Source organism: Folsomia candida, unplaced genomic scaffold (assembly GCF_002217175.1).
Source record: "Folsomia candida strain VU population unplaced genomic scaffold, ASM221717v1 Fcan01_Sc035, whole genome shotgun sequence".
Classification (NCBI taxonomy): domain Eukaryota; kingdom Metazoa; phylum Arthropoda; class Collembola; order Entomobryomorpha; family Isotomidae; genus Folsomia; species Folsomia candida.
This window is the reverse complement of record NW_019091227.1, coordinates 284,480-310,259: the sequence shown is the minus strand read 5'-3', so window position 1 is coordinate 310,259 and position 25,780 is coordinate 284,480. Positions and strand designations below refer to the sequence as shown.

Here is a 25,780-nt window from a genome sequence, read left to right as displayed (position 1 = left end):
GCATATTTATCGTTTAAATTAAATAAAGTCATCAATTTATAAATTTCACGTAAAAACATTTGTTTTATTTCATTGAGTTTTAACATACAAGTACTAAATGTATGTAACAGTTTTGCAAGTAAAAGTAGTTGCGAAACAAGGCATTTATGCGATATCACAGTATGTATAGGTCTGCTTATCGTCGGTTATATTTAGAACCTTGTTTAGTCCATAGAAGTAGACTAGATAATGATTATATTATAATCTATTACACAAGTACAATGCAGGTACGGTTCAGTTATACACTCTAAGAAACACGGTAAGTAAATTATTACCAGGCGGAGTATCTATGTGACTCTACCGCATGGTAATTAATTTATTATTGAGTGGTAAAAAATTAGTTACCAACTGGTAATATTTTCAAATTTCGCTACCAGGGTTATTACCGGTTTGGTAACAAAATGTCTACCACTCAATAATAAATTAATTACCATGGGGTAGAGTCACATAGATACTCCGCCTGGTAATAACTTAGTTATCGGGTTTCTTAGAGTGTAGAGGAAATTTGTCTTCATGATCTATGACATCAAATGGGGCAGCTCGTGCAGCTCGTTCAGTTTTATTTTTAATCTGTTACGCTTCTTCATCGAATTGTGATGGACAATTTGGACAAAGAAATTTCGCAAGCTAAATAATCTCTTAAATCGAATATTTGATAAATGAAACATTATGAGTTTGCTGGACATATTTATTGGTATATTTTGATTTTAAATTTCCTTAAATTAACATTCAGAAGGATATTTCCTGAATTTGGACCCTCTTTTTAACCGTGGACGGATTATTCGGCGTCATGTTCCTTTTCAGAACACCGACCAAAGTTGTAGTCCCGCTGTTCGGGGATGGATTTGAGGACGTGGAATTCGTCGCAGACGCCGAAGGGCTCGAGGAACAAGGCACGATGGGATTTTGAGGTTTCTGATATAACAAAATTCCTCCTCTTCCCGCCAATAAGGTAGATCCGCCTGATCCACGCCGAATGTTTGAAGGTGGCGTGACGTCGCACGGAATGAGCAGGGTTGGTCCTTCCGGTGGGGGCGAGATGTTCAGCATGCTGCCACCTGAGGAAAGTAAATAAACACCTACGTATAATTTAAGTTAGTCGATTTTTGTAACCCAGTTTTTTTTATTAATTTTTAACCAACTTGCTAATTTATTTTCGATTTTTCACAATATCTAAGTTTCATAAAAACGAATTCGCTATTTTTTGAAATTGATAGTTTTGTAGTGCCAAAAATTAACTTTATATCTAACTAATAAATAAAATTAACCTTGGTATCTAAAGTTTCATTTATCTCGAAAATTACGAAATTGATGTCATTTTAGAAATTTGTTGATTCGGACACTTGTTTATGTTTACTCCATTTGTAAGAATTTATATTCTACGCTGTTTTCGCACTACACACTAGGAAAAATGGATCTAATTTATACATCATAAAATTGTACATTAACTTAAATTAAATTTGGCGTTAATTTGATACAAATTGTTTTGCTGCTCTTCAATACTCCGATATTTTTTTATACAAAATCCTAAATCAACCGATTTCACAAAATTATCTAATTATTCACCATCAAAATTCTGTTTTTATGCAAACCTCAAAAATTGGAAATTTTCTCTTGAAAAAAATGAAATATTACTCACCCACCACGACGGCGTTTTGGTTCATATACAATCTCATACTTGACCCACCTCCTCCGGATAAATTATGGTCGAATCCGTCCCTTTCTTGGTGAAAGTCGTCGCCATCTCCTAAAATGACGGCATTTGGGACGGGCTGAACGCAGTCGGGGATCGCCAAAATGTGGTTCCAGTGGTGATGGTACGTTCCCCGTTTGAGCGTCCCCCCGCCCGTGGGAGTCTCGTAGGCGAGGTGGTGACCCTGGTGACCGTGCGATGACCGAGGCAACGTCCCGCCACCGCTGTTACCCGGGTGAAAGTGGTGCTGGTGGTACTGGGACATTGAGATGGATTCGGCGGGCATGTAGACCGAGGAGGATGATAAATGAGTGGTTGGAAAGTCATTAGGGTGATGTTGCTGCGGCTGCGGGTGGTTCGGGTGGTGGTTCGAGGACGAACAACAGGCCGTCGACCAATTGTAGTCCTCCTGAAATGGAGAAATTTTAGAGTTATGTAGAAAAGAGAGAAAGTGAGGAAGACGTAAAGTGGATTTCTAATATGTTAAGGACTTTCGGAATTAAAATACTCGTATTTTTAAAGAAACTCAGGTCTGGCATTTTTCTAAAATATTTTTTTATTTGTTTCAATTTAAGTTTTACACATTTTAACAATTATCTGTTTTATGAAATTCTGTGTAACTTGTCGTTTACGAAGTTATAGTTTTGTATAAATTTTCGCCACTCAAAATACTTTCTCCTCGTAAAATGTGCTAATTCTTCATACAAAATAGCCACACATTAACTTTTTCTCTACCAGCTTTTTCCTAATCACTGTACGAACAAAATCATGATTTACTGCAAAAAGAGGAGGATCTCGTCTTATGTAATCTCGACTCGACCTCCGCCACCCACGTTGGGAAACTATAAATAAAACGTAAACCTGGCCAAAAAAAGCTCTCTCGAAGTCGTTGACATTTTCTCCTTTCGCTTTTAATGTGCTTTTAATTGATTGTACTTTTCCTGCCACGAAGACTTTCGCCTACTTTCACTTCCTCCCGCCCTTAATGACACCCGCACTTTCGCCTCGGCATAAATCACACCTTCAATTTTTGCTCCTGAAGCTAGAAAAAAGATGAATGCATTCTAAATAATGTAGACTTAAGATGGGCTCAGGTGGCTAACAAATTTGATACCGGATGGTGACAATAATTAAATAGGCACCAGACTCAAGCTTATTTATGTAATGCGAGGCTAGAAGGTAAAAATTTTGTTCATAATTATTGACACGAAATTGTTGCGAACAGAGTATATTAATTGTTTTAGGGATAATATAAGTCCGAGCGGAACAAAATGCATACCGATGAACCGAGTTGTCGGTAACAATTTTCTACCACTCGGTAAAATTAATAAGCACAATTCAAGTTCATAAATCTCACGCACAAACAAGTGTAAAAATATCGAATTTCGTGTAAAATTATTGCTACCGTTCGGTAACATGTATTTGTATCAACAATTTATCAACTCGGTAAAACTACCAATTTTCTTACCAAGTCAATTATAGTGTAGTATATCGCAAAAAGTAACTCAACTTACCTGAGCTTGCTGATACTGTTCGACTGCTCCTTTTTGGGGCGTCCCACCCCCCGAACTCCTCCCACTCTCGTCCACCTCGTCACTGTCACGGCTGCCCCCGCCACCCTCGTTATTCGTGGGGATGGCCCTCTTCCGGTGACACATGATGGCCGAGAAGACCACCAAATTGAGCGCGATGAGACAGACGCCGACGGTGATGGTGACGGTGAGCGCGGTGGTGAAGTCGTACTCGGTCGTGCCCGTCATTCCGGGGGAGGAGGAGAGCGGGACCACCGATTCGCCACCACCTCCACGAATTTCCACTTCAACCTCGTTCGAATCAATTCGTCTGGGAAGGATCAAAAAGAGAAAGTTTGTCAAGATTTTACATAAAACGTGAAATAATTTTTACCCAAATTAGCATGATTTTGTCCAATTTATCAACAATTCATGAACTTGATGCTTTGAATTAGTTTTATCAATTTTATGAATTTGTAGTATATTTGAGTTTTAAAAATATATACAATTTTGTAAAGGTTTTGTAAACTTTTACATAACTGAACTAAAATATTTATAGTGAAAATTGAGAAGCCTTTAAGCCAATGCATAAAATTGAGAGCTTTCTGGATAGAACAGAGTAGAAGATAATCTGCTGACCGGATATTGGAAATTGAGCGTAGGGTGACTTATTTTCGAATTTTGCAAACCTTTTGCTTAACAACCATAGAATTTTTTCGCAAATTTATCCAACCATTATTTCGCAAGATTTTTGTCTCAAACTCCTCTCCATTAAATGCTCGAATTAAACTAGGAAACCGAATTAAAATAGGATCACACAAATGTTCGTACGGATTTCCAAAATCATACTTTGCGACTCCCCTCACGATACAAGTATTTTGAGTAAATTTTGAAATTTCAGCTAAATAAGACGTAGTTGCGTGTCGCCTAACGTAATGGGAATTCAACAAACGAGAAAGCGTCAAGATTTTAAATGTCTGGGGGAAAATTTTTCAAATTTCACAAAATTACAATTGCACCAACATTAAATTAGATACAAATTAATTACATTCCTGTCACTTTTTTGTCACCTGTTTAATTTATTTATAAATTTAGGAATGACTTTCTTCAAGGAAAATAAAGTGTCTGACTTCTTTCACCAGGTGAAAGCAATCAAGACCAAAATAGAAAATAATTGAAAAACATGCACATCACGGCATCCTCCTCATTCTCCAAACTTGATCCAATTTACTGCGAGGTGAAAGTAAATAGGGGACCAAATTTCGTTCCAATTTGATTCCGAGAGAAGGACCCACTTTGACACTAAACTAACTGGCCGACTGACCTCAGAACGTGTTCGTTCGTGTCGCAATTCCACCACCAACCCCCGAATGAGATACGATTTCTCCAAACTAAACTCACTCAATGCATCCGATTCGCATCTGGAACATCCTTGAGCAGAATTACCAAAGAATAGAAAAAACTAGCGTTTGACACGTTGAGCACAAAAACAACGAGAAAAACAGAATCAAATTGCCTAAAGGGAAGAATTTATCCCAAGAAATAAAAAAAAACTACTTCGATAATTTTAAATTTTGAATAAAATTCATGAACTTTCTCTTTGGAAACTGAAGGCTTGACCACCCAAATCAGCAGGGTGAAATTACTAGCGAGCGAAGGATATCCTGCCCCCCGCTAAAACCCCCTCAAATTGGGTACCTGTTTGAAGCTATCCTCTCAAATACACGAAATTCATACAAATTTCACGATTTTCTCCTACTACATTTTCCATATTTGAATATGTACGAACCATATACCTAAAGCGCCTGCAGCTTGAACATAACATAAATAAACTGCCTGGCTCACAAAGTGTGTCCTGCTGGCTTACTCGCCGCTCTCCGCCATGACAACTGTTGGACAGCTATGGAGACGTAAACTTCACAAAATATCATAATATTCCAGTCCGTCCACATCCCAGGGGACGTGCGAAACTTGTGTCATCAATTTAATGTTCCGCCTCATATACTGGAAATAATTCAGTAACATAGTTGACTTTATTACCAAACGTGAAGAAATTGCTGGTTGGCTGAATAATTTCTTAAGGCTCGATAAAAAAAGTAATAATCAGTTACCTAGTTTTATACCGATTTGGTAATAATAAGGTAGTAACACGTATTTGCCGCGAACTTTAAATTCGTCATCAATTATACAAATTAAATACAGTTGGTCATAAAATAATTTCAAATTTGATAAATTTGGTACTAATTCAATTCATTTTTGTAGATACTAAACCCTTCAATTTTTTGCGGAAAATGGTGAGAAGAAAATCCCGAAAGATTCCCATGAACCGTAAAAACTTGATTTTAAAAATGCCCGAAAATTTCATAAAAATGTTTGAAAACCTTCAAAATTTCCGAAAAATGTTCGATTTTTTTACCATATCATCAAAACACAGCTATATCCTTTATCCAGACCCCCAATCCGATGGAAAAGACACACAAAAATTTCCAAAGTCCACACAAACTAGACACTGGACACTGGACACTGGAGTCTGAAGTAAATCCAAATCTCGAGGGAGTCTCAGCCTTCGGCCCTTTTTGCCTGCTTTCTCTTTGAGTTGACCATCGTCCCCGTCCGCCCACTGCCAGGCACACACTTTGCTCTCACCGTGCAGAGAAAACTACCATTTTACACTCAAACACAATGAATCTAATCGCTCCGTCTTGTTTGGAAGAGAGAGAAAGTCGACTCATGAATTTAGTGCGGAAAAGTGAGGCAGGGTTTCAATCGCTGAAAACTTTCTGATTTTTAACATATCGTCCGTATTTTTATAAACCAGCATGTCAAACAAGAATTTAAGAAACTTTCATATTAGAAGTTATGGTTCGTATTTTGATTTTTTTTACAAAATTTTGAAATGACAATTTCTACATGTTTGTAACAGATTTTGGGGCAGGGTTGAAAGTATTTTTTCGATTTTTTTTATATTATTTGTTTGGTTTTCAATCTTTCTTAACATTTAGTTTGCGAAAAATTTTTCTGGAGTCAAAGATGTTTAAAATTTTGGAGTCGTTTGACGTCGTTGGACATTTTGTTATAATTTTGTAATCTGAATTGAATAAAGATCGTAATACATCAATTTTTACAATCTTTACTTCTGTCTGAGCATCAAACATTGTGATTTCCAAAAAATATGTACACAACATCATTTTTCTAGACCAATGCACGTATAAGAAAGAACAGCATGTAATCTGACATCACTGTTGTGCATAAAAATTATCTAAAAAGATGACGTCAAGTCATTAATTCTGCTACACTTGCATCTAACCAAATCTACGTTAATAAACGACTTAAACGGAGATAAATTGTAAACCCCGTCACCTCACCATATACAAATATCTAATTTAATCCTATCGTGTCTCAAATTTAGTGATAATGTGAAACTGATTAAGTAATTTAGCAATCAGGTTCAGCAGTTTGGTTTCCTTAAATTGTATTAACTTTGCATAAAACCGATTTAAAATTTCCAACACAAAATTGTGCAAAATTATAAAAATACCCACAATTTAATAAACACTCTTCAAAAATACAGCAGTTTGTTCGAAACCCTGGTTTCTCTCTCGTCCCGATAAAATCTCTCTTTTCAAACCGAATTCAGTCTCCCAGGTGGTCTATAACTCTTTCTCATCATTTCACGGATTCAAGTCTTTTAAAATTTTGAAAAGGGCTAATAAAACGGGAGAATTTGTTAAAAACTCACAGGACGCTGTGCCTGGTGCCCTGCGAGAGAGGTGATTCTGTGGATTCGATGCATTCCGTGGTGGTCAATGACGCCCCTGGGGACGCCGTCTGCGGTCCGCCCGGCTGCGGCTGGGCCACCAGAATTCCGAAACCTGGGCTTTGTCCCTGCTCACCCAACGAGTAAGCGGATAATGGGCGAACCGGACCTGCAATAAAATAAAATCAGAGTCAAACTCACTTTTTTTTAAATGAGAGAAAGCACAAATCCAATCCACTGAGGAGAAAGTGGGAGCGAATAATAATATTTTATTGATGAGATTTCAAACTCAAGCTTTGGGAGGAAATTCCTTGATTTAATTTTAAAATTGAGAGAGGACACTCTTAGAAATTTTGGGAGGAGTTTTTTTTACCAACTGGTTTGGTACGGTAAATAGTTGTACCGATTCGGTAAAAAAAGAGTTAGAGCTTCGTGGCATACATGTCGTCATATTTCGCTTGTTAAAAGAGTGTATAATTGCATATTTTGATTACACGTTTTTACCGATTTGGACCTTGTAAATTTGAAATTTCTTGGCCTGCTACTGAAATTTATCATATTTGAAAATAGTCGAAACAAGAAAATTTTTATAAAATGTAAATTACACTTGTGACTATTCTCGGCGTGAGACATATCTTTCAGCCATAATTTATGTAGTAATTCTAAAACAAGTTTACAACGGGCGTTATTGCTTGACAGAATATGAAAATTGACGAAAAAAACATCTTCCAACATAAATTTAGTGAAATACTGCCAAATATGAGCAGGGAAATAAATTTGGGGGAAAAATTGGACTGTCTTCAAATAAAGAGTTATATATATATATGCACCGTACCAATTCGGTTGTGGTTAATTGTACCATTAAATACAAATAGTGATATCAATTGAGGAATAATATTATAAATTGAGTAATATTCAATTTACTGATAGTTTTAACGTGTTACAGATTCGGTAATGCCGGCTGGGGATACTCCGCAAGCTATTACCAATTCTCAATTTTTTTTAGATTTTCGATCTTTCAACAGCTTTTTTCTTTACTGCTGTCTCCCCATTTTGTGCCCACTTTCACCCTCGTTTTCACCTGCACTTACCGATGTAAAGGTTGGGATTATCATCGGGGAAAGCGTGATGGTTGAGAGTGACGTCGGTCCCGCCGGGCAGATGAATTTGAGGAATCAGATTCAACCAAAGGGCCATTTTATGACCTCGATAATGATTCCGAAGTGTCGGCTTGGCTCCCAAACTGAGGTAAACTTGACCCACGGGTTCGTAACTTTCCCACGGCTGGGGAGCCTGAATTCGGCGCCTTTGGTCTCTCTGCTCGCGGGAAGTTGGACCAAGGACGACCCAGTCGTCGGAGGGGGAATGATGGTCAGGGTCGCCGTGATGGGAGGAGGAAGATAAGCCCAGAGCGGTGGGCTCGTTGAGGTTCGGATCCCTAAAAAATTACAGATCAATCAATTTGAGCATTCATTCTGGGACATTATGCATTTTGAATGCCTCCATAGCCTGAAGAAGTTCATACTTCGGAATTTTAGTGTAGATTATTATATTTTGACTTTCGCTAGTTTGTATTGCTTTCAACTTTCTTCGATTTTTTTTACTTAAATTAGTGACCGAAAATTTCAGTCTGATTCCGGTATTTGGAGACAGACCTGATCTCCAAAAATTAGTTGTAAGTTTTCAGATTTTGGCTGTTTTAAAACAAATAGTTTATGCCGTATGTAAAATTAAAATTGGTACAAGATTTGAAAACCGAAATTGTAGAAGCTTAATGATGACACATTATTTTGAAGGCATTTCGGTATTTTACCGAAGAAGCGTCCCGAACCTAACCACGGTTTATATATTAGTTTTCCCGCTCTGGTTTTTGACCTAGAAAATTTTCTCTACAAATACATTTCTACAGACAAAGGCAGGATCTCATTAGACGCTCAGAATTTGGAGGGCGGGGAACAAATTCACCCAGCCGTAAAACTTGGATAACTTTTGTTTCCTTGCTTTACACACTTTCTCTTCGTCTACATCATCAGCCGTTTTCTCCTCTCTGATAATAATGGGCGTACTCATGGCAAGTAATTAACATTCAAATGCTTATGATTTTCAAGGAGAATTTTTTTAAAATCAAAATTTAGTAAATAAACTTCGGAATAAAAAAACATGTTTCTTTTAACTAAAGTTTTTTGTATAAAAATTTACAGTTATTTTGATTTCTCCAGGTTTAAATCAATTTCAACCAAAAATCCAGTCGCTTCTTAAACTAAATTTTATCCAAAAGAATTTTGACTTTGTGGCTTTTATCGAATTTTGAATCTTGAGAAATAAGATGATTTTAGAATATGGAGATCTTCCAAATCCAAATTTTTGAAACACAAATCTAGTTTTTTAAGTTAGAGTATTTTTTTAATTTCTAGAGATTTATTTCGAGTTTTCACCTTTCCCCAATTTTGACGTGCGTGACCCAAATACACAGACAAAAGTGGATCCTTCAAAGTCAAGGAAGCTAAACGTAGGATAAATTAAACCGGAACAGGACACGAGCCTTCGTTACTTCAACATCTTGTTTCACTAATGACAAAACTTTCCCCGAGTCCAAAATGTCGATTATGTTTCTGCCTCGTATTTATCGACCCGTTTTAATGACCGAGTTATGAACGACACAAATCGAAAGACTTTCTCTCCTCGAGTTTCACTTTTGTGGGGAAACTTTTTTGTTACGAATTTTATGAGTGATAATTTAACAGGATTCTCACTAATTAATAGTTCTCACTAGTTTAAATACTCTTTTTACGGGGAAAACATTGTTTCAAAATTTACAATTTTTCCTTCCGTCAATTTTTAGTATCATGACTTAATTTTACATCCATGCTCTCCGCTCGCGATAATTTGCAGAATTGAAGTTACATCATATTACTTAATCTCACTTACTTATTTAAATAATCATTATTTTACCGAGAAAATAGTGTCCTGAACTTACAGATAAATTTTCAAATCGACAAATCTAATGTTCCCGCCAATTGTGCTTAGCATAATTTTATTTTCAAATTATCCCTCCCTCAAATTACGCAATTTTACTGAATACCCTTTCCCAAAATCCATCTAATCCAAAAGTATATTACATAATACTGATAAAATTTTTTTAGATTTCTTGTGCCCATAATTATGCCCAGAATTTTTATTAATTAATATCTCACTGAATAAACAGGAAATCCTCGAGTTCAAAGGAAAATCTGTCACTCGTGAAAGTTGTCCTTTCTCCGAGAGAGAAATTATCTGCATAAAAGAGTGCTCTCAACAAGTCGGTTATCTTGTGATCTGCACTTTTCGTAGTCCAACTTTCACTCTGGAACAAGATGGATGTCGCGTAAACAAGATGTCAATGAGGCAAAGGTTTCATCCCGAGAATAATTTTTCGGCAAATATTTCACCCAAACTTTCTCCTGACTCCCTTGGGTGGGGGCAACTTGTCAATATTATTTGATGCACTGCAAATTAGTGCGAATAAAATTGTGACGCAGTATTGACTGGCAGAGATTTGCAAAAAAATGGTGACAATTAGTTTTCACTAGATTAATGTAGTTGTATATGCAGTCAATCGGTCTTTCAAAACACGGCATACAAAAAAATGTGACCCAAATAAACAATTTTAACTTCAATTTTGTAGTTTAAAAGATTAAAATTGTATGTTCCTCAAAATAAACGTGATGTAATTAATTTGTGATTAGTGAACAATTCTAACCTAAGTTTTACAACCACTGATTTCACAAGTTAACAATTACGCTGAGTAAAACCAGCAAAAAATTGGATTATAGCTCAATTTATTGGAAAAATTGTTCATAAATAATTCAGAAACGTTGGTTTTCAAATCTAAATCTGGGACTAAAGCTTAATTGCTCTTATATTTTAATTTTGTGGATACCCTATCTATATTTTTGTTCTTGATGTAAACTAATGCTCGTTGGTCACAATTTTGTTACCACAATATTTTCAGCGTGCAAATGCGTAAGGGTAAATTTTTTATGCAAAACACAAAAACATGCATTTTTTCACGGCCGGGAGAAAATTTGGAAAAACTACCGACAGAAATCCAAAGTGAAAGTATAAGAGTAACTTTTTTCCCGGTATCTGTACATCCATCTCGGAAGTAATTCATCACTTTGATGCCTTCAAAAAGTTTTTTTTTCGTAAAAAATATTTGAAAAAAGTGGGAAAGTAAAGTAAAATAGAAGCAAAACAGAAAGTTCCTGATCTGGACGGCACCCGGAAAAAGGTCCGATTCACGAAATGACGACTCGGTAGGATAAGCACTCTTAGAAATTGAGCGTAAATTAGTTCTACTAGGTTGTTCTGTTAATTTTTTGGTGGTAATTTTATCAAATAACACAGTAACAAATGTTTACCCCGAAATTGTAAATTTATACGAATCAATACCATCAATATAAGTAACGAGGAACCAAAACTCGATACCGATCTTTTAGCAACTCAGCAGTTCAAACATCTCAAAAAAATATCTTTCGACGTTAGCAAGTACAAAATATATCATATGTTTTCGAAAATTTAATTCAATTGTCTCGCAAAATATGACAAAGTCCAAAAAAAGTCGAAAGCAATTGATTAAAAATCAGCTTAACTAATTCCTACACATTAAAAAATTATTTCTTTCCCGATCAAAGTACAAAATATAAATTTATTAACGAAAATTTGTACAGATTTGTAAATAATTTGCAAAAGTTGGAATTTTCTCTGGATTATAAAATTCAGATTTAATCTAAGGCCTCATAAAACAACTCGAGATCTGCTTTTTGTCAATTTTTTGCAACTTTAATATGAAATAATTTACCCTGCACATTTCTAAGAGTGCCATTCACCACTTTTTTTTTCATTGACTCTCTCCAATGGTGGAGATCGAAAAGGAAGGAAATACAATGTCGAGAGTAAAGTGTTTTCTCCGTGAGTGTAACACATGCCGGATTTATTGATGGTTTGAGAAAGGACTTTCCCCCGTAAAAGTTTCCCTTCTTCTCTGTAATCATATCTTCTTGACGCGATGACAAGGACACGAGCCCACTTCCGGTCGGAAAAAGTCATGTCAATCGACGTGTATTTTGCATTTTTTATCGAAGATATCGTGTCTCGTAAAAAGACCACCTTTCTACATTTTTGGATGTTGCATTAGTTGCAAACATAGGGAATGTGATTGATTTCTCGAGGAATTTTGACCCTATAATTTACGAAAATAATCAATTACAAAAATTGACAAGATGTTTTTTACACGAAATAGCCACACTCTCTGTTATTAAAATTTTTAATATTTAAATTTGTCAAAAAACTGTTCCAGGTCTTATTCTCTCAGAAATTAGTGAACAATAAAAAAATCTTCTCAAAAATTAGTGAATTATAAAAAATACAAACTTAATTTTTTTATGTTCACGAATTTTATGTAACTCTGTGAACACGAGGTAAAGCTAGAAAGCAACTCGTAAACTTAAAAATAGCTGGCAAAACACTCCAAATCTTTGTTCTTCAGCAAATATTACAAAGAATATTCTGAATTTATGCTTTACATATTGTATTATACTATTTGTATCTCCATAATAACGCTACAATCTAGTAGTAAAAAACGTTAGTAAAATTTCAAAATATTTTTGTTTTGACGTTAAATTATGAAAATTATCTACTCTAAATGTTGCCCGTAGGGATGGTAATCCGTATCCTAAATTAACCGATCCGTAGGATAGGATCGGATAAATACAGGATCGGATCGGATCGGATTTGCTCGCTTTAGGATCGGATCGGCTCCCGGTTCTGCTCGAAATCCGATGCGATCCGATCCTAGGATCGTAGAATATCCGTGGATGATCCAAGATTGATATGTGTGAGACACCTTGTGTCTAACTATGGAAAAACTTTACCAGCTGCTTTTCTTTATTTATTGGAACGGTTTTTGCTGAGTTCGTCACATGACGTACATTACCCGAATGAGCCGAATTATCCTATTATTTTACACCAGTTATTTTTATTTCGGCGTTTAAATTATTCAATTTCGTATGATTTCAACGCCAAAATAAAAATAACTGGTGTAAAATAATAACATAATTCGGCTCATTCGGCTCATTCGGATAATGTACGCCATGTGATGAACTCACCAGGTGTGAAACGAGTTTACATCGGATGATCCGCTGTGCGATCCTAGGATTTCATCGGTTCGGATCGGATCGGATTGTCTGATCCTCGGATCCTCTATCCGATCCGTGTGAAAATCCGATCCTATCCGAGTTTTTACGATCCTATGATAGGATCGGTTACGGATTACCATCACTAGTTGCCCGTACTCATCACAATTTCTAATTTCGTGCATCATTATGCAAACATTTTGAGAACTAATCTTCATAAAATGAAGTCATAGCCGTAATTGGGCCGATACCTTTGTAAACAAAAAATCCCTGAATTATTAATCTCGTAACAAAATTCTTATCGAAATCTTGCAAATTTCGCAAACCTTAAAAAGTTATGTCCAAGATTTATCTCAAACGTTTTAATGAGTATACCCATTATATGCATTACGTAATAATTTACATATTATGCAAATCCTTTATTTCGTAGAAAGCTCACTCATTCATTAACATTTCCCAAATCGAAAAAATGGACCACAATTCTCGCAACTTACCCGCTTTTCACAAAGTTGGCGACATAATGAAGCAGCATTTCAGCCACGAAGGCGTCCTGCTTGCTGAAGTTTGCGAGGGCAGCGAAGGGCGAAACGTGCTGGTTGAGGCCCAAGGCGGGAATATTGTTCGTCACCGGGAGTCCCATCACGTAAGGCACAATGTCACCCTCAAGACTTCCCAGACGCTGCAAATGACAGAAACATTTTTGGAAAAAAAAGTTTTTCAGAGCAACTTTCGTACAAATTTTCCGTTGAAAATATTAATTTCCAAGATGAATTTGTATTTTTCGACGAAAAAAAAATATGATCATTTTCCTGTGAAAAAGTGATCGTATCTAAAGTTTAAAATTATACGCAACGAATTCAAAAATTCAAATTGCGACGTTTTAAACATGTATTTTTTATTTAAAAAACTGCGACATTTCATACAATTAATGTGTTTGGTCAGAAAAGATTAGAAAGGTGAAATATGAATTATGAATTGTAATTTCCTGAGAAACCTATCAACAAATTACTTTGGTTAGATCCAGGGTTGTTAAAGAGACAGTAACTTGATAAGTCAAGTTATCAAGTTACTGTCTCTTTAACAACCCTGGGTTAGATAAAATGATGAACAAATTACTTTGGTTAGATCTCCTCCCGATCTGTTTTGATTAACAATAATATGACGTAACCTCAGAAATTTAACGTACGGTGTATAAATAATGTAAAATATTATAGAATCGTATACACTTCGTTGTAAATTAGAAATAAATATTTCCAAAATAATTTTAATATAATTTAATAATTTAATATAATTTTAATTGTAATAATACAAAAAATTGGAAAAAGATCCTAAAAGAACCTAAAAATCTCATTTTCAAACTTAGCTTGTGTGTTTCATTAATAAAATTCATGGGAAATTATTTCAGTGGGAAAAAGGTAGACGGATCTAGTTCATCAAATATCTATATATACAAACGTTCAGAAATTATTAATTGTGCTTTTAAACCTTCCAATAAATGAGAAAAATCTTTTATATTAATTTAAAATATCCTTTAAAAATCCAGTATTTGATTAAAGAGCTATATTGTTTTTCGGACAGATAAAAGATTCTTTGTTCTAATTAAAATATTTGAAAAATTCTCGCCTCACCTCAAACCCCGCCGACTCCTCCCCCACGCCACCCGCATCCTTCGAAACATGTGAAAAATGCATCACCCACGTTTTCGCGCCTCTCTTCGAATGAATTCCCGCCACCTGGAGGCACGGTCCGATAGCCACACAATCACTTAACGCCTCCACTGTCGAATCCCGAAGTGGGATCGGGTGCAAAATCGGTCTCTCCCAATCCGTATATTCGTTCCGAACAATGGACAAAATTCCCTGCTGATGATAATTAAACACGTTTCGGACCATCGTTCTCAAAATTTTGTCTCTGTGATCCGACTCAAAGCCGGCTCGGAGCTCGTGGTCGTTAAGCTCGTGCACGCCCTCTGACGTCGTGAACAGAATTAAAAGCTCCGCGCGCAAAAATTGGTCTTGGACGAAATGTTGGGATGACGACGACGACGACGACGACGACGACGACGACGACGACGACGAAGATTGACCGCCAGATTCCATCAAGGTTTTTGGGTTATTGAGCAGCACGTTGTCGACGTAAGGGGCGTAGGCGGACAGGAATTTGGGCGACGCAGGCACAAAGGAGATCAGCTCGGAGACATGTTTCTTCCTCAAACAGGGCGCCAAATCGGACTCTGGGTGCGACAAGGGCAACTTGCCGACACACCCGAGCGCCGTGGACAGCTCTTTGGCGACATCTTCTGGGCGACGTTGTAACGCCCAGGGCGACAGGACTGACCCCGAGATTAGAATGGCGCGTTGGAATAAACCTGCAAATTAGGGATGTTATCTTTAATTCGTATTAAACTGGCCAATCATTTTATGAGGTATTTTATTATATTAAATGATTTACAGGTTAGCACGAAAATTTAGTCGGAATTTTCACAAGGAAACTATTTTGTAAACTGAACAAAATTTTAAAATTATTAAAGAATAGAAATTTTTATATAATTTTTATGGGTGGTATAAAAAGAGTAAAATCTTGTCAAGAAGATGTCCATGTATATTTTTGCTAATTTTTTGACAATCAATGAATATTCGATTCAATGAATTAAATTCTTAAATTTGTGTGGTTATTGCGCCAAGTTTTATAATTGTAGAAAAATCATGAATATTATTTGAAGGAAAACATCCCAATGGCCTCATGTTGCACCATTTCTCACATGTTTTTGAAATTTATACGTAAAATCCATCAAGTGCATTCTACCATAAAGGAATATGAAGAACGATTTTATCAAAATTAATCAAAAATTGAATTTTGAACCCCAAAAAAGTATACTTTTCCAAATTAAGCTATGCGACACATTTCTTTTGTACGGTAACTTCGCCTTTGCAACACCTTCAGAGACGAAACATTAAGTTTAGAAATGCATGTGACACTATTTTTGCTTAAATTTGCTTAATTTGTGCCCATAGCATAAGGATACCTTTGGCGATTTGAGCGACGAGGAGGAGATTGGCGACGACGGCGCCGGTCCTGTAGCCGAGAAGCGTGATGCGATTCTTGTCCCCGGAAAAACTGTCCGCGTTTTCCTTCACCCAATGCAACGCCGCGATCACGTCCAGCAGACCAAAGTTCGACTGCTGGTTACTCGTCTTTAAGAAACCTGCACAAAATTGGAATAGGAAGAATAGAAAAAAGTCATTTTAAAAATTCAAATTTTTGTTGGTACATGATTAATTTCGAAAAATTGCAATATTTCTCGAGTAAATTACAGTTGTTTTTAGTCCAATAGTGGCAATCAACTACGTGGTTGCTGCGAAGTGCGATGACAATATTGCAGAAATTCTACTGATTTCGCAAAAGAACCTAATTTACATTATGTAACTAAAATCTTTATGATTTGCTGAAAACGGCGTTATAGTTTACAAAACAAAATATTTAAAAGTTTTGATCAACATGCGTAATTTATACGCAAAATTTAAAAATAGAAACAAGTAAATTTTCGGAAATTCCTTGCACAGGGAATTATTAAGATGAGAACTATTCTTTTTTTAACATAGATCACATGCATTATTTATTATTGGTCGAATAGTAATTTTTGAAATGCGACTTGATTCTAATCTGGGGCGTCTTTTTGCTTAATTTTCCAGGTGAAAGTCACGTCAGAGAAAATTATGTGATCATAATTACTTTTTCCTTCACTAAAAGTGACTCATGTCAGAGCTGGCGCAGTTTTGGGAGACAATTTTTCTCATGCGAAAAACTTTATGAGGTATGGCTGTCAAGTTAGTTATGTATTCTGCACTCTATAAAATTAGGTGACACATTTTGTCCTAATGGTGATAAAGTAGAATTTATTCAGTTACTTTTGGCTCTACTTTTATTTACCCATGGTAAATGTCTTTGGCACTGTTTTTAAATTTTTCACAGTAATAATTTGTTATTCGTTAAATATTCAGTCTATTCCAGCTCGAAAATTTATCTGTTCGTTGTATTTGCATTACAAGAAAATTATTCCAATCAAGAAATCTCATATTTTTTATATATCAAGTCAGTAAATATTTCTTAGTATTTTTCGCAATAGCTTTCCTGATTTTTGGAAAACTTGGAATTCCACTGTTCTTTATTCAAAACTTTTTAAAATTAGCTTGTACTAAATAAACATCTAGATTTTTTATGTTAAATTACGAATTTAATAATGTTTTTCACATTGGCGTTCAACTCCACGCATATTTTTAAATCACATAATTTTCTTATTTATTTGTTAAAAAAGAAAATATTGAATGACATTATTAAGAGTGAAAACTTTGTGGAGTGGGAGGACAGGTGTACATTCCTTGTTTTCCGGTCTCATTCATCGCCAGTTAACAGATAAGTTGGCCACGTTATGTAACTTTCGTATTACGTGGTGCCATCTAATTCGCTGGGACGTATTTTTATCCCAGTTTTTGCAACAATCCTGTGTGAAGATTGTTTACCAATTCCCTAGCATAATAAACTAGTCCAGATTTCTACAAATTTAGAAACACTGCAAAGGAAAGTGTGGTTGAAAATGTATCACAAAATTATTCAGGAGGGGAGGTTGTGTACTACACTCTAAGAAACCCGGTAACTAAGTTATTACCAGGCGGAGTATCTATGTGACTCTACCGCATGGTAATTAATTTATTATTGAGTGGTAAAAAATTAGTTACCAACTGGTAATATTTTCAAATTTCGCTACCGGGGTTATTACCGGTTTGGTAACAACATGTCTACCACTCAATAATAAATTAATTACCATTCGGTAGAGTCACATAGATACTCCGCCTGGTAATAACTTAGTTACCGGGTTTCTTAGGTATCAATTCACTAATCTCGATCATCGAGATCAAAAGGGCATCGAGACTCAATGAACAACTATGATAGAGCGTAGTATACTAACCACACGTGTTGACGATTTTGTTGCTAACTGTGAGTGTTCATCTTGCATGTTTGACAGACAAAATGAATACATAGAAAATTCATTACCCTCCATACTTTTTTAATAAATATTATTTTGTAAAACCATAACGTCCTTTTTAATAAGTTCTTAATAAATCGTACACGAAACGGAAAAAGGTAATGCTTATGATTGTTGTTAAAAGAATAAGGATTTGTCTACAAAAGTAGTAGAATTTCTTTTGTACAAATTCATGTCTAGTTGTCACTCCCCTGTAACATTTTTTTATCACATGACTCAAAATGTAGGAAACGTAAGTAGTACAATTTTTCGTCATGAATCATGAAACGAATGAAATACGTATAGCAATCTAGGATTAATAAAAGTTCAAATAATTCCGCTACTCACCTAAAGGGCCCAACCTGAAAATGAAATAAAACATTTTGTTACCAGTTACATACACGCAAAAAATACGTCCCAATAATAATTTAAATCTCCTTGCTCGTCGGTAGCTCTGACCTGTAATTGAAGGTGACGACGATATGATTTCCGATGCTGGCGAGGGCCGCCCCATCAAATTCGTTGCCACTCCCCCACTCCCAACTCTCACCGTGAATCACCAGCACGATCGCGTAACGGGCGTCGCGGCGGGAATCGTCTGAAATTGAGGAGGAAATTCAAATTGATTAGAATTTTTAATTTTATTGTAAGAACATAACGTTTTTTGCCATAAATATACTTAATTTATTATGAATTTTTATCTCTTTACGGTTTAAGAACCGTGTTAAAAATCCGTGTTAAAAATACGTGTGAAATTTTCATGCCGTGATCTTATATACTCACTTCACACGTGTCGAAATGTGCCTTTACAACCACGATTAAGCGTGCAAAACAATTGCCATAGGAGGACGCCAAAATTAGAATCTACTGGTTCCAAATATAGTAATACACGAAAAAGATTAATTTTCGGATGCCGTAGGTTTCAGAATTATTATAGACTTGATTATGACGATAAAAAGTTGGAATAATAACAATTCTAGTGATAAATGCGTAATTTGCGTAATTAAATAAATATCCTATATAATTTGTTTGCGTTATGATCTAATATATGTAAATTGATTTTGTATAACCAAACTGGTAGTAAAACGTGTCATATTTGACAGAATTTTATAACAGTAATCAATCAGTGTCTCTACATTATATCAAGAATTTCACTACGAAATTGAACGTGGCATAAATGACTTGAAATTTCGATAACAAATCGTTTTCACAATTTGGTTCCAACATTATTTAGTGAACCCTACAACTCATTGAATTACACAGAAATTCCTTGTCCACATTTGGTCGGTTGGGTAAAGACGAGAAAGCGGGGAGTGTAATCAGTCCGCTTTCTCCTCACCGAGCCAAACGACCAACTTTTCCTCATCATCATTATTTAGTGCACATTTCACTTTACGACGCGAGACACCCCATGAATTTTAAAATTTAGGGAAAATCGAAAATATTGTTTTGTAATTTATGCAAATTGGTGGCCTATTTGCAGCATTATTTCAATTTTTTAGCAAATAAAAATTCCTTTCGTTAAACCTAAAATTAATTCGTTCGTCTCATAAAATAATGTAAAAATTACAAAATGGGACTGAATCCTTACAATCTCAGGAATATCGATAAAGTTGGTAAAGTAAGTAATATATTGCTACCAAAGTGAATATTAATTAACGAAATTAAGTTACGAAATTTAAATATCGTTTCAATACAAAACAAAAAGTTTGATACACACCTAAATTTTAGTAAAATCGTTATAAAATCACGCGCAAATTACAAAATGAGACTAAATCCTTACAATCTCAGGAAAACTAAAATTCTATTAGCAAAGTGTAACATTAATTCTTCACTTTTATCAACAAACTACACATTTTGGTAAATAGACGCGCACTGGTAAAACCTAACCTTGTTACAAAATTATTTTACCCCATTTTCCGATTTGAAAGTTACACCTTATGGCAACAAGTCTGATTGCACAAAAAAAACAATACAAAAATAAGCACCTTTCTACACGCACAACTTTCTCCTTTATTCTTTCTTCCCCACTTTCTTCCCTCCTTTCACTCGTCGTCATCATCTCTCCGAATTATCTGCTTCCTTTCATCCCCGTGACAGATCTCCCGTAAAAGTTGCGTAGAGTTTCTATCCCGGATATGAAAGTGAAAGTTGGACGAAGGTGAAAGTGACAAGATCACGACTGGAAGTGTCCGAAAGAGGCGGAAAGGACACAGTGTCAATTCCATGATCCCACATCAGTCAATCACACGAGAAAATGGGCCATACAAAAAGGATGTCGCGTTACAATTAACGCGGATTGTTTTATAAACTGGCAATAAATGTATTATTTCTACGAGGTTTTTACGAGATATTATGGAAAAGTCAAGTCAATTGCGAGCATTTTTACATATAATTTTGCACAAACATCCGATTGAATTTTCTTCAACAAGATTTCCAACATTCCAAAATTTTGATGTCCAGTTGTACATTTCACAACATACAAGTGTACATAAACTACACAAGGTTCCCAACCAATCTACTCTCGCGTAGGGTTTCTAAATTTATTTGGTACTATGGTTCTTTGAATTTTTATAATTTTTTCAAATTTTCGATTTTTTCCTCCGAGGGTATGCTATTGGAAATAATTCAGTAATATGCTAACCATTTTACGTCTTATGGGAAATCCCATGGAACTTTTTCAACGAAAAATGTACAATTTTGCTGCCGGGTTATGCATTTCAAAATAGATCACATCCATTACCAGGGTATATGTTTCACAGTTTTTAAGAAAAATCTTAGGGAACTTGTTATATTTCATATTCGATTTGAACAAAAATATTGTTTTTCCCTGTCTCAAATTTTCACGCGACGATTTGTAAATTCTAGCTTTGAGTTCTCCATACAAAGCATATTACATGACCCTTTAATCCTTCCAAAATGACTTTAAAGTTGAATGTTTACCTTAAATTTCAAATTGCTGAACTAATTTATTTTGAAAAATCGAATACATTGGAAAATTCAAAAAGTTTTAAAAATTCGAAGTATCATAGCATCCAAATAAATTTAATAACACAACACCATGCCAATTGTTTGGAACCTTACGTATGTGTTAGCACTTATTTATTGTAAAATGTACAACTCGGCGTCAAAATTTGGCAATAGTGCAAATCTCGTCGAAGAAATATAAAATGGATTACAAAACCGGCCATTTTATACCTGAAAGTTAAATGTGACACGGACCTCAAAAAATGACGTGGACAACGTTGAGCTAATTATTTTACAATAAAAATTATTCTCGTCCAAACCCTGCCACCAATTTATAGCAAACATTACATATAAATCCTCTATTTGTCTTTCTCTATAAAAACATTTATAACAGGTGAATGAATTGTCTTTATCTTCTCTTTTCTTTATATCTCTGATTTATTTTTTTTAGATTTAGAAAATCTAATTTCCATATAAAAAATTCCTGTCACTAATAAAACCCGTCCATCCTACCAATCTACTAATTTATTAGTGCACTGAAACCTTCAAAAAATCGCTTAAACGAGACCAAACTCTTACAAATTAATTCTCTAATTTACTTTCTCAATACTAAACATTTGCATGTGATTGGTTTGCCCTCATGCACTCCTTTCTTCAAATCTTCCATTTAATTTTTTAAAAACATTTCGAAATTGTTATTTCGACCAAAAATTGCTGCAAATAAAAAAAATACTAAAAAAACTGCAGATAACTGCTACCAATCATATAATTTATTACGCACTAAAACTTACAAAAATCACCCTAAAGGAGACCAAACTCCACCAAGAAATTATCATTTTTACACAATCTTTAGCAATTATTTCAAATTTATGAAATAAAATTTCTCACAAAATTTCGAAATTGAAGTGTAGAAATTGTTTTGTTCCTAACCCTGCTTCAAACTTTCAGTGAGTAACAAATAAAGTCTCTCACTGACTTTCTCCATCTAAAATATATGACTGGATTGCCCTCATCTCTTCTCTCTATTTGTGTTCTCTTGTGAATCTTTCTCCTTTCAGCAACCCCCCGCATTTTGGCTTTCTTTCCACTCACCCAAAATTGACTCGACTGCTTTCACCACAGGACAACCTCATTCATGGTAACGATTGCAAATAAATAAATCAATGCGTCACATCGCTGAGTACAAATATCAGAGAAAATTATTTATAGCCGACCTTCTCCATGGGATACCTGACCATGATTTATTTCTGATAAAATTCTACAAGGTGGGTATTCGGGGTTTTCACTACGAGTTGGTAGATTCTGTAGATAATTTTTTTTGCAAACTTTGAAAATTATGCGAACAAAGATAGAATAAGGATTAATAAAATCGACAAATGTTTAATATAAATGTTGCTTACTGAGAATTGAGAAAAATTGGCAATAAATTTGTGTTTCTGCGAAATTTACATTGTATTTGTCTATGGTGCACTCACAGTAGTTACCATTCCTTATTGATAAGTCAATAGTTTTACAGTTACAATAATTGGCATAATAATGCAACATATTAAGTTGCAAAATAGTTAATTTGGAGATTTGTATTATCCAGTTTTACATTTCCTTGAATTTTAGAAAAAGTATTGTTTTTTGTCCTACAAGTATATCTGCGATGAAGTTTTCACCATTTGGACTTTTAATTATAATATATTTGGCGTTACTTTATACAATTTGCATATTTATGCGTGCAATTTATATAAGCTCACATAGTCGATTTCCTTCTGTGCCAAATATATCTAACATTTTCGTTTATGCACTTTCCTGATTTAAATATTTCAAACTTTTTCAACAATTCTTTCATGTAGTTGTTAAAGTAAAATTTTTCTGCAACATCTACCTTCCCATTTTTTATCGCAAAATTCAAATATAAAGTCAAGCATTTTTTATCCCAACAAAAAGATATTGTTCCATCGAGCAGAAACTTACAGGACCCACACAAAATTGACATCTGGTCCATCGTGTGGCGAAAAGCAGTCAACTTTCGCTCTAAACTTTCTCCTCCCTGATCCCGATTGATTTCCCGGCCAGACACAAAATAGGTCTCTTCTCAACAATCCCTCAAAACTGCATCCTTGAAAATTTCCTCTATTTCCCAGGAAAAAAACTTTCTCCGCAATTTATCTGCGTCTCTGGTTGGGAAATTTTTCCTTTCTTATTTCCAATAATGGACACAACTAACTGACCACGAGACGAGGAAAACCGTACGAATAAAAATACTTCGGTAGACACAATACAACCCATCATTGCCCCGCACTAAAAAAAAGTTGGGAACAAAATTATCACCGCGTGTAGTAAAATGTGAGGCTCGACTACACTGGTAAAGAATTTCCACAGAAAAAGGTAATAATTTCTGCGAATCTTGAATTTGGCACGTGTCTGTTAGAAATTGAACAAAACGCGGTAGCAATTTCGAATATCCTGGGAATTATTGTAGTGGAAAATGTTTACCGATGGCACGATACACGGGGTGACACCAACGGTTTTGAGTGAAGTTATAATGAGGAAGGATCTGTTACCAAACGGTAATAAGCAAATTTCCACAAGACTCAAAATGTTTTCCTCCGTGTAAGCAATTCAAACCAGAGAGTGTCAAATTTGAGTTTGATGGAAATAATTGTTATCTTTCGGTGGTAAGTCTTTACCAGCATGGTTGAGCCGCATGTGTTGTGACTACAATATCCTCATGTCAACGATTTTGTTACCAACTTATTTTTCGGTAGAAAGATGAAAATACTTAGGTGCACACAATACAATTCATCTCTGAAGAAAAACCTGCCCAACTTTTACGGCAGGATTTATTTCATGAAAGAGAAGAAACGTGGATGGAGAAAAGTGGAGAAAGTTGAGCTGGACGACGGCGGGAGGCAAAGACCAACTTTCTTTTTTTAAGCGGTGCGATTTCTCCTTGTCGAATCATGTCATTCTTCTCGAGCTTTGAGAATCCATCAAGTTTGTTGATTCTGGGCTATTCTGGGCAGACCAAAATTTACAAAATTGAGCGTGCTTTCAACTTTTTGTGGGGGACAATGGGATGTTTCGTGCGAGGGCATAAATTTGTGGAGATTTTTCCTACTATATCTCATTACCAGATTATTTTTGCTAATTTTTTAATAATCGCTACAATGTTTCGTGTATTCTTTTGTAATTTGTGGATTTTGTATGCTGTCGTTGCTACATTTGTACTTGTTCTTTATATGTAAACGACAAAAAACTGTAAATAAAAATTGCATCTTTATAAACATTTTTTATCATATTTCGTGACAATTTATTTAAAATGTTATCTTTCATGACACTTCATCACATTTTTATTATTTTTGTTTTAAGAAGAAAATCGAGATACTACAGTCAAATGTGATAAAATTTAATGTCCAAGTAAATGATCGCCATTCGCCAAGTTGACAGATTTTGATTCTAGTAATTTCACAAATCATGATAGTGTCGGAATACCAATTCTATGTTTTTATCACAAAAACAGAAAAAACGTGCAACATTAACGCCAACATTTTAAAAACTAAAATATGAATTATGTTCAAAGTGATCCAGATGATGCCCCCATGCACTGTTAATAGTTAGTTGTTTGTAATGCTAGTAACCTTCGTAAAACCCACAAAACATGCAAGTTCTATGTAATTAGATAAATTTACATATGCAGAAATTTCATTTCGTAACTACGTAAGGTTTGTAAGCGCATAAATTTTGCGAAATTTTACGAAGCTTTTTGTAACAAAAGCGTTTACGAATACGTTTCCAATGTCAATTCACGTCAAAGTGTATACACTTTTTAACCTCACAACTTAAGGTGAAATCACTCAGTAACTTTTTGAATTAAACCAACGTCAAAATCATTAAATTGCAAAGCAAGTAGGTAAGAAAATTAAACCAACGTCAAAATCATTAAATTGCAAAGCAAGTAGGTAAGAAAATAAGGTTCTTAGATATTTTTGTCGTGGGAAAAACTGACATAAGCCAAAACATCTCCAACGCCAAATGTGTCAAAATTAAATTTTCAATAAACTTAAGTTGACCCAGATCTAGTCTATTGCAAGTTGCGTTGAAAGAATTGTAAACTAATTTAGCAAAATATAGTATAACAAAAGCTTTGGGATAAACGATAAATCCCTTTGCTGGCTAATTTTTAACAAAAATTGCACAATTTTCTGGCAAAATTCATAGCGAAATTTGGCAAATTTCTGTAAAAATTATTGTTAAGCTGTGTTTGTTTAATAATGTGCTAGATTCGGGAAGGTTATCGTGGTTAAAATAGGTGGACCATACTTTCTACGAGCTTTTTCAGTTACGGGGTCATTATGTCCGTAGAAAGTTGCAACAAATTGCATACAACAACTTTTATTCGGCCGAATTCCTCTACCTTCTGTTCCTACCTCGAACTTACTGATTCACATCCCCCGAAAAATTAATCTTGTTCCCTTTTCCTCGCCGAAGTATAAACATCAATAAAATAAATCCGATTTTCCCCACTTTCTCCGTTTCTACCCGTTCTTGATGAGGTGAAAGTAGGAAAAATGTGTCTATCCGAATCCGCTCGTAAAATAAAAGTGGACGAGGCGAAATAAAGCGGCA

At 35.1% G+C, this 25,780-nt stretch overlaps 1 protein-coding gene across 1 annotated transcript in view; it reads right to left on the bottom strand.

The window, feature by feature from the left end:
- Window positions 1-460: 460 nt before the first annotated feature.
- Window positions 461-25,780, bottom strand: part of LOC118439407 (neuroligin-1-like) — a 108,557-nt gene continuing 83,237 nt past the window's right edge. Inside the window, exons 4-13 of the mRNA XM_035860699.1 lie at window positions 18,656-18,794; window positions 18,545-18,558; window positions 16,199-16,378; window positions 14,802-15,541; window positions 13,668-13,852; window positions 8,092-8,438; window positions 6,983-7,169; window positions 3,247-3,574; window positions 1,679-2,141; window positions 461-1,097 (exon numbers count right to left, since the gene is read on the bottom strand). Of these exons, the coding sequence (XP_035716592.1) occupies window positions 769-1,097; window positions 1,679-2,141; window positions 3,247-3,574; window positions 6,983-7,169; window positions 8,092-8,438; window positions 13,668-13,852; window positions 14,802-15,541; window positions 16,199-16,378; window positions 18,545-18,558; window positions 18,656-18,794 (2,912 nt within the window). The 3' untranslated portion in view covers window positions 461-768. The remainder of the gene's footprint in view (window positions 1,098-1,678; window positions 2,142-3,246; window positions 3,575-6,982; window positions 7,170-8,091; window positions 8,439-13,667; window positions 13,853-14,801; window positions 15,542-16,198; window positions 16,379-18,544; window positions 18,559-18,655; window positions 18,795-25,780) is intronic.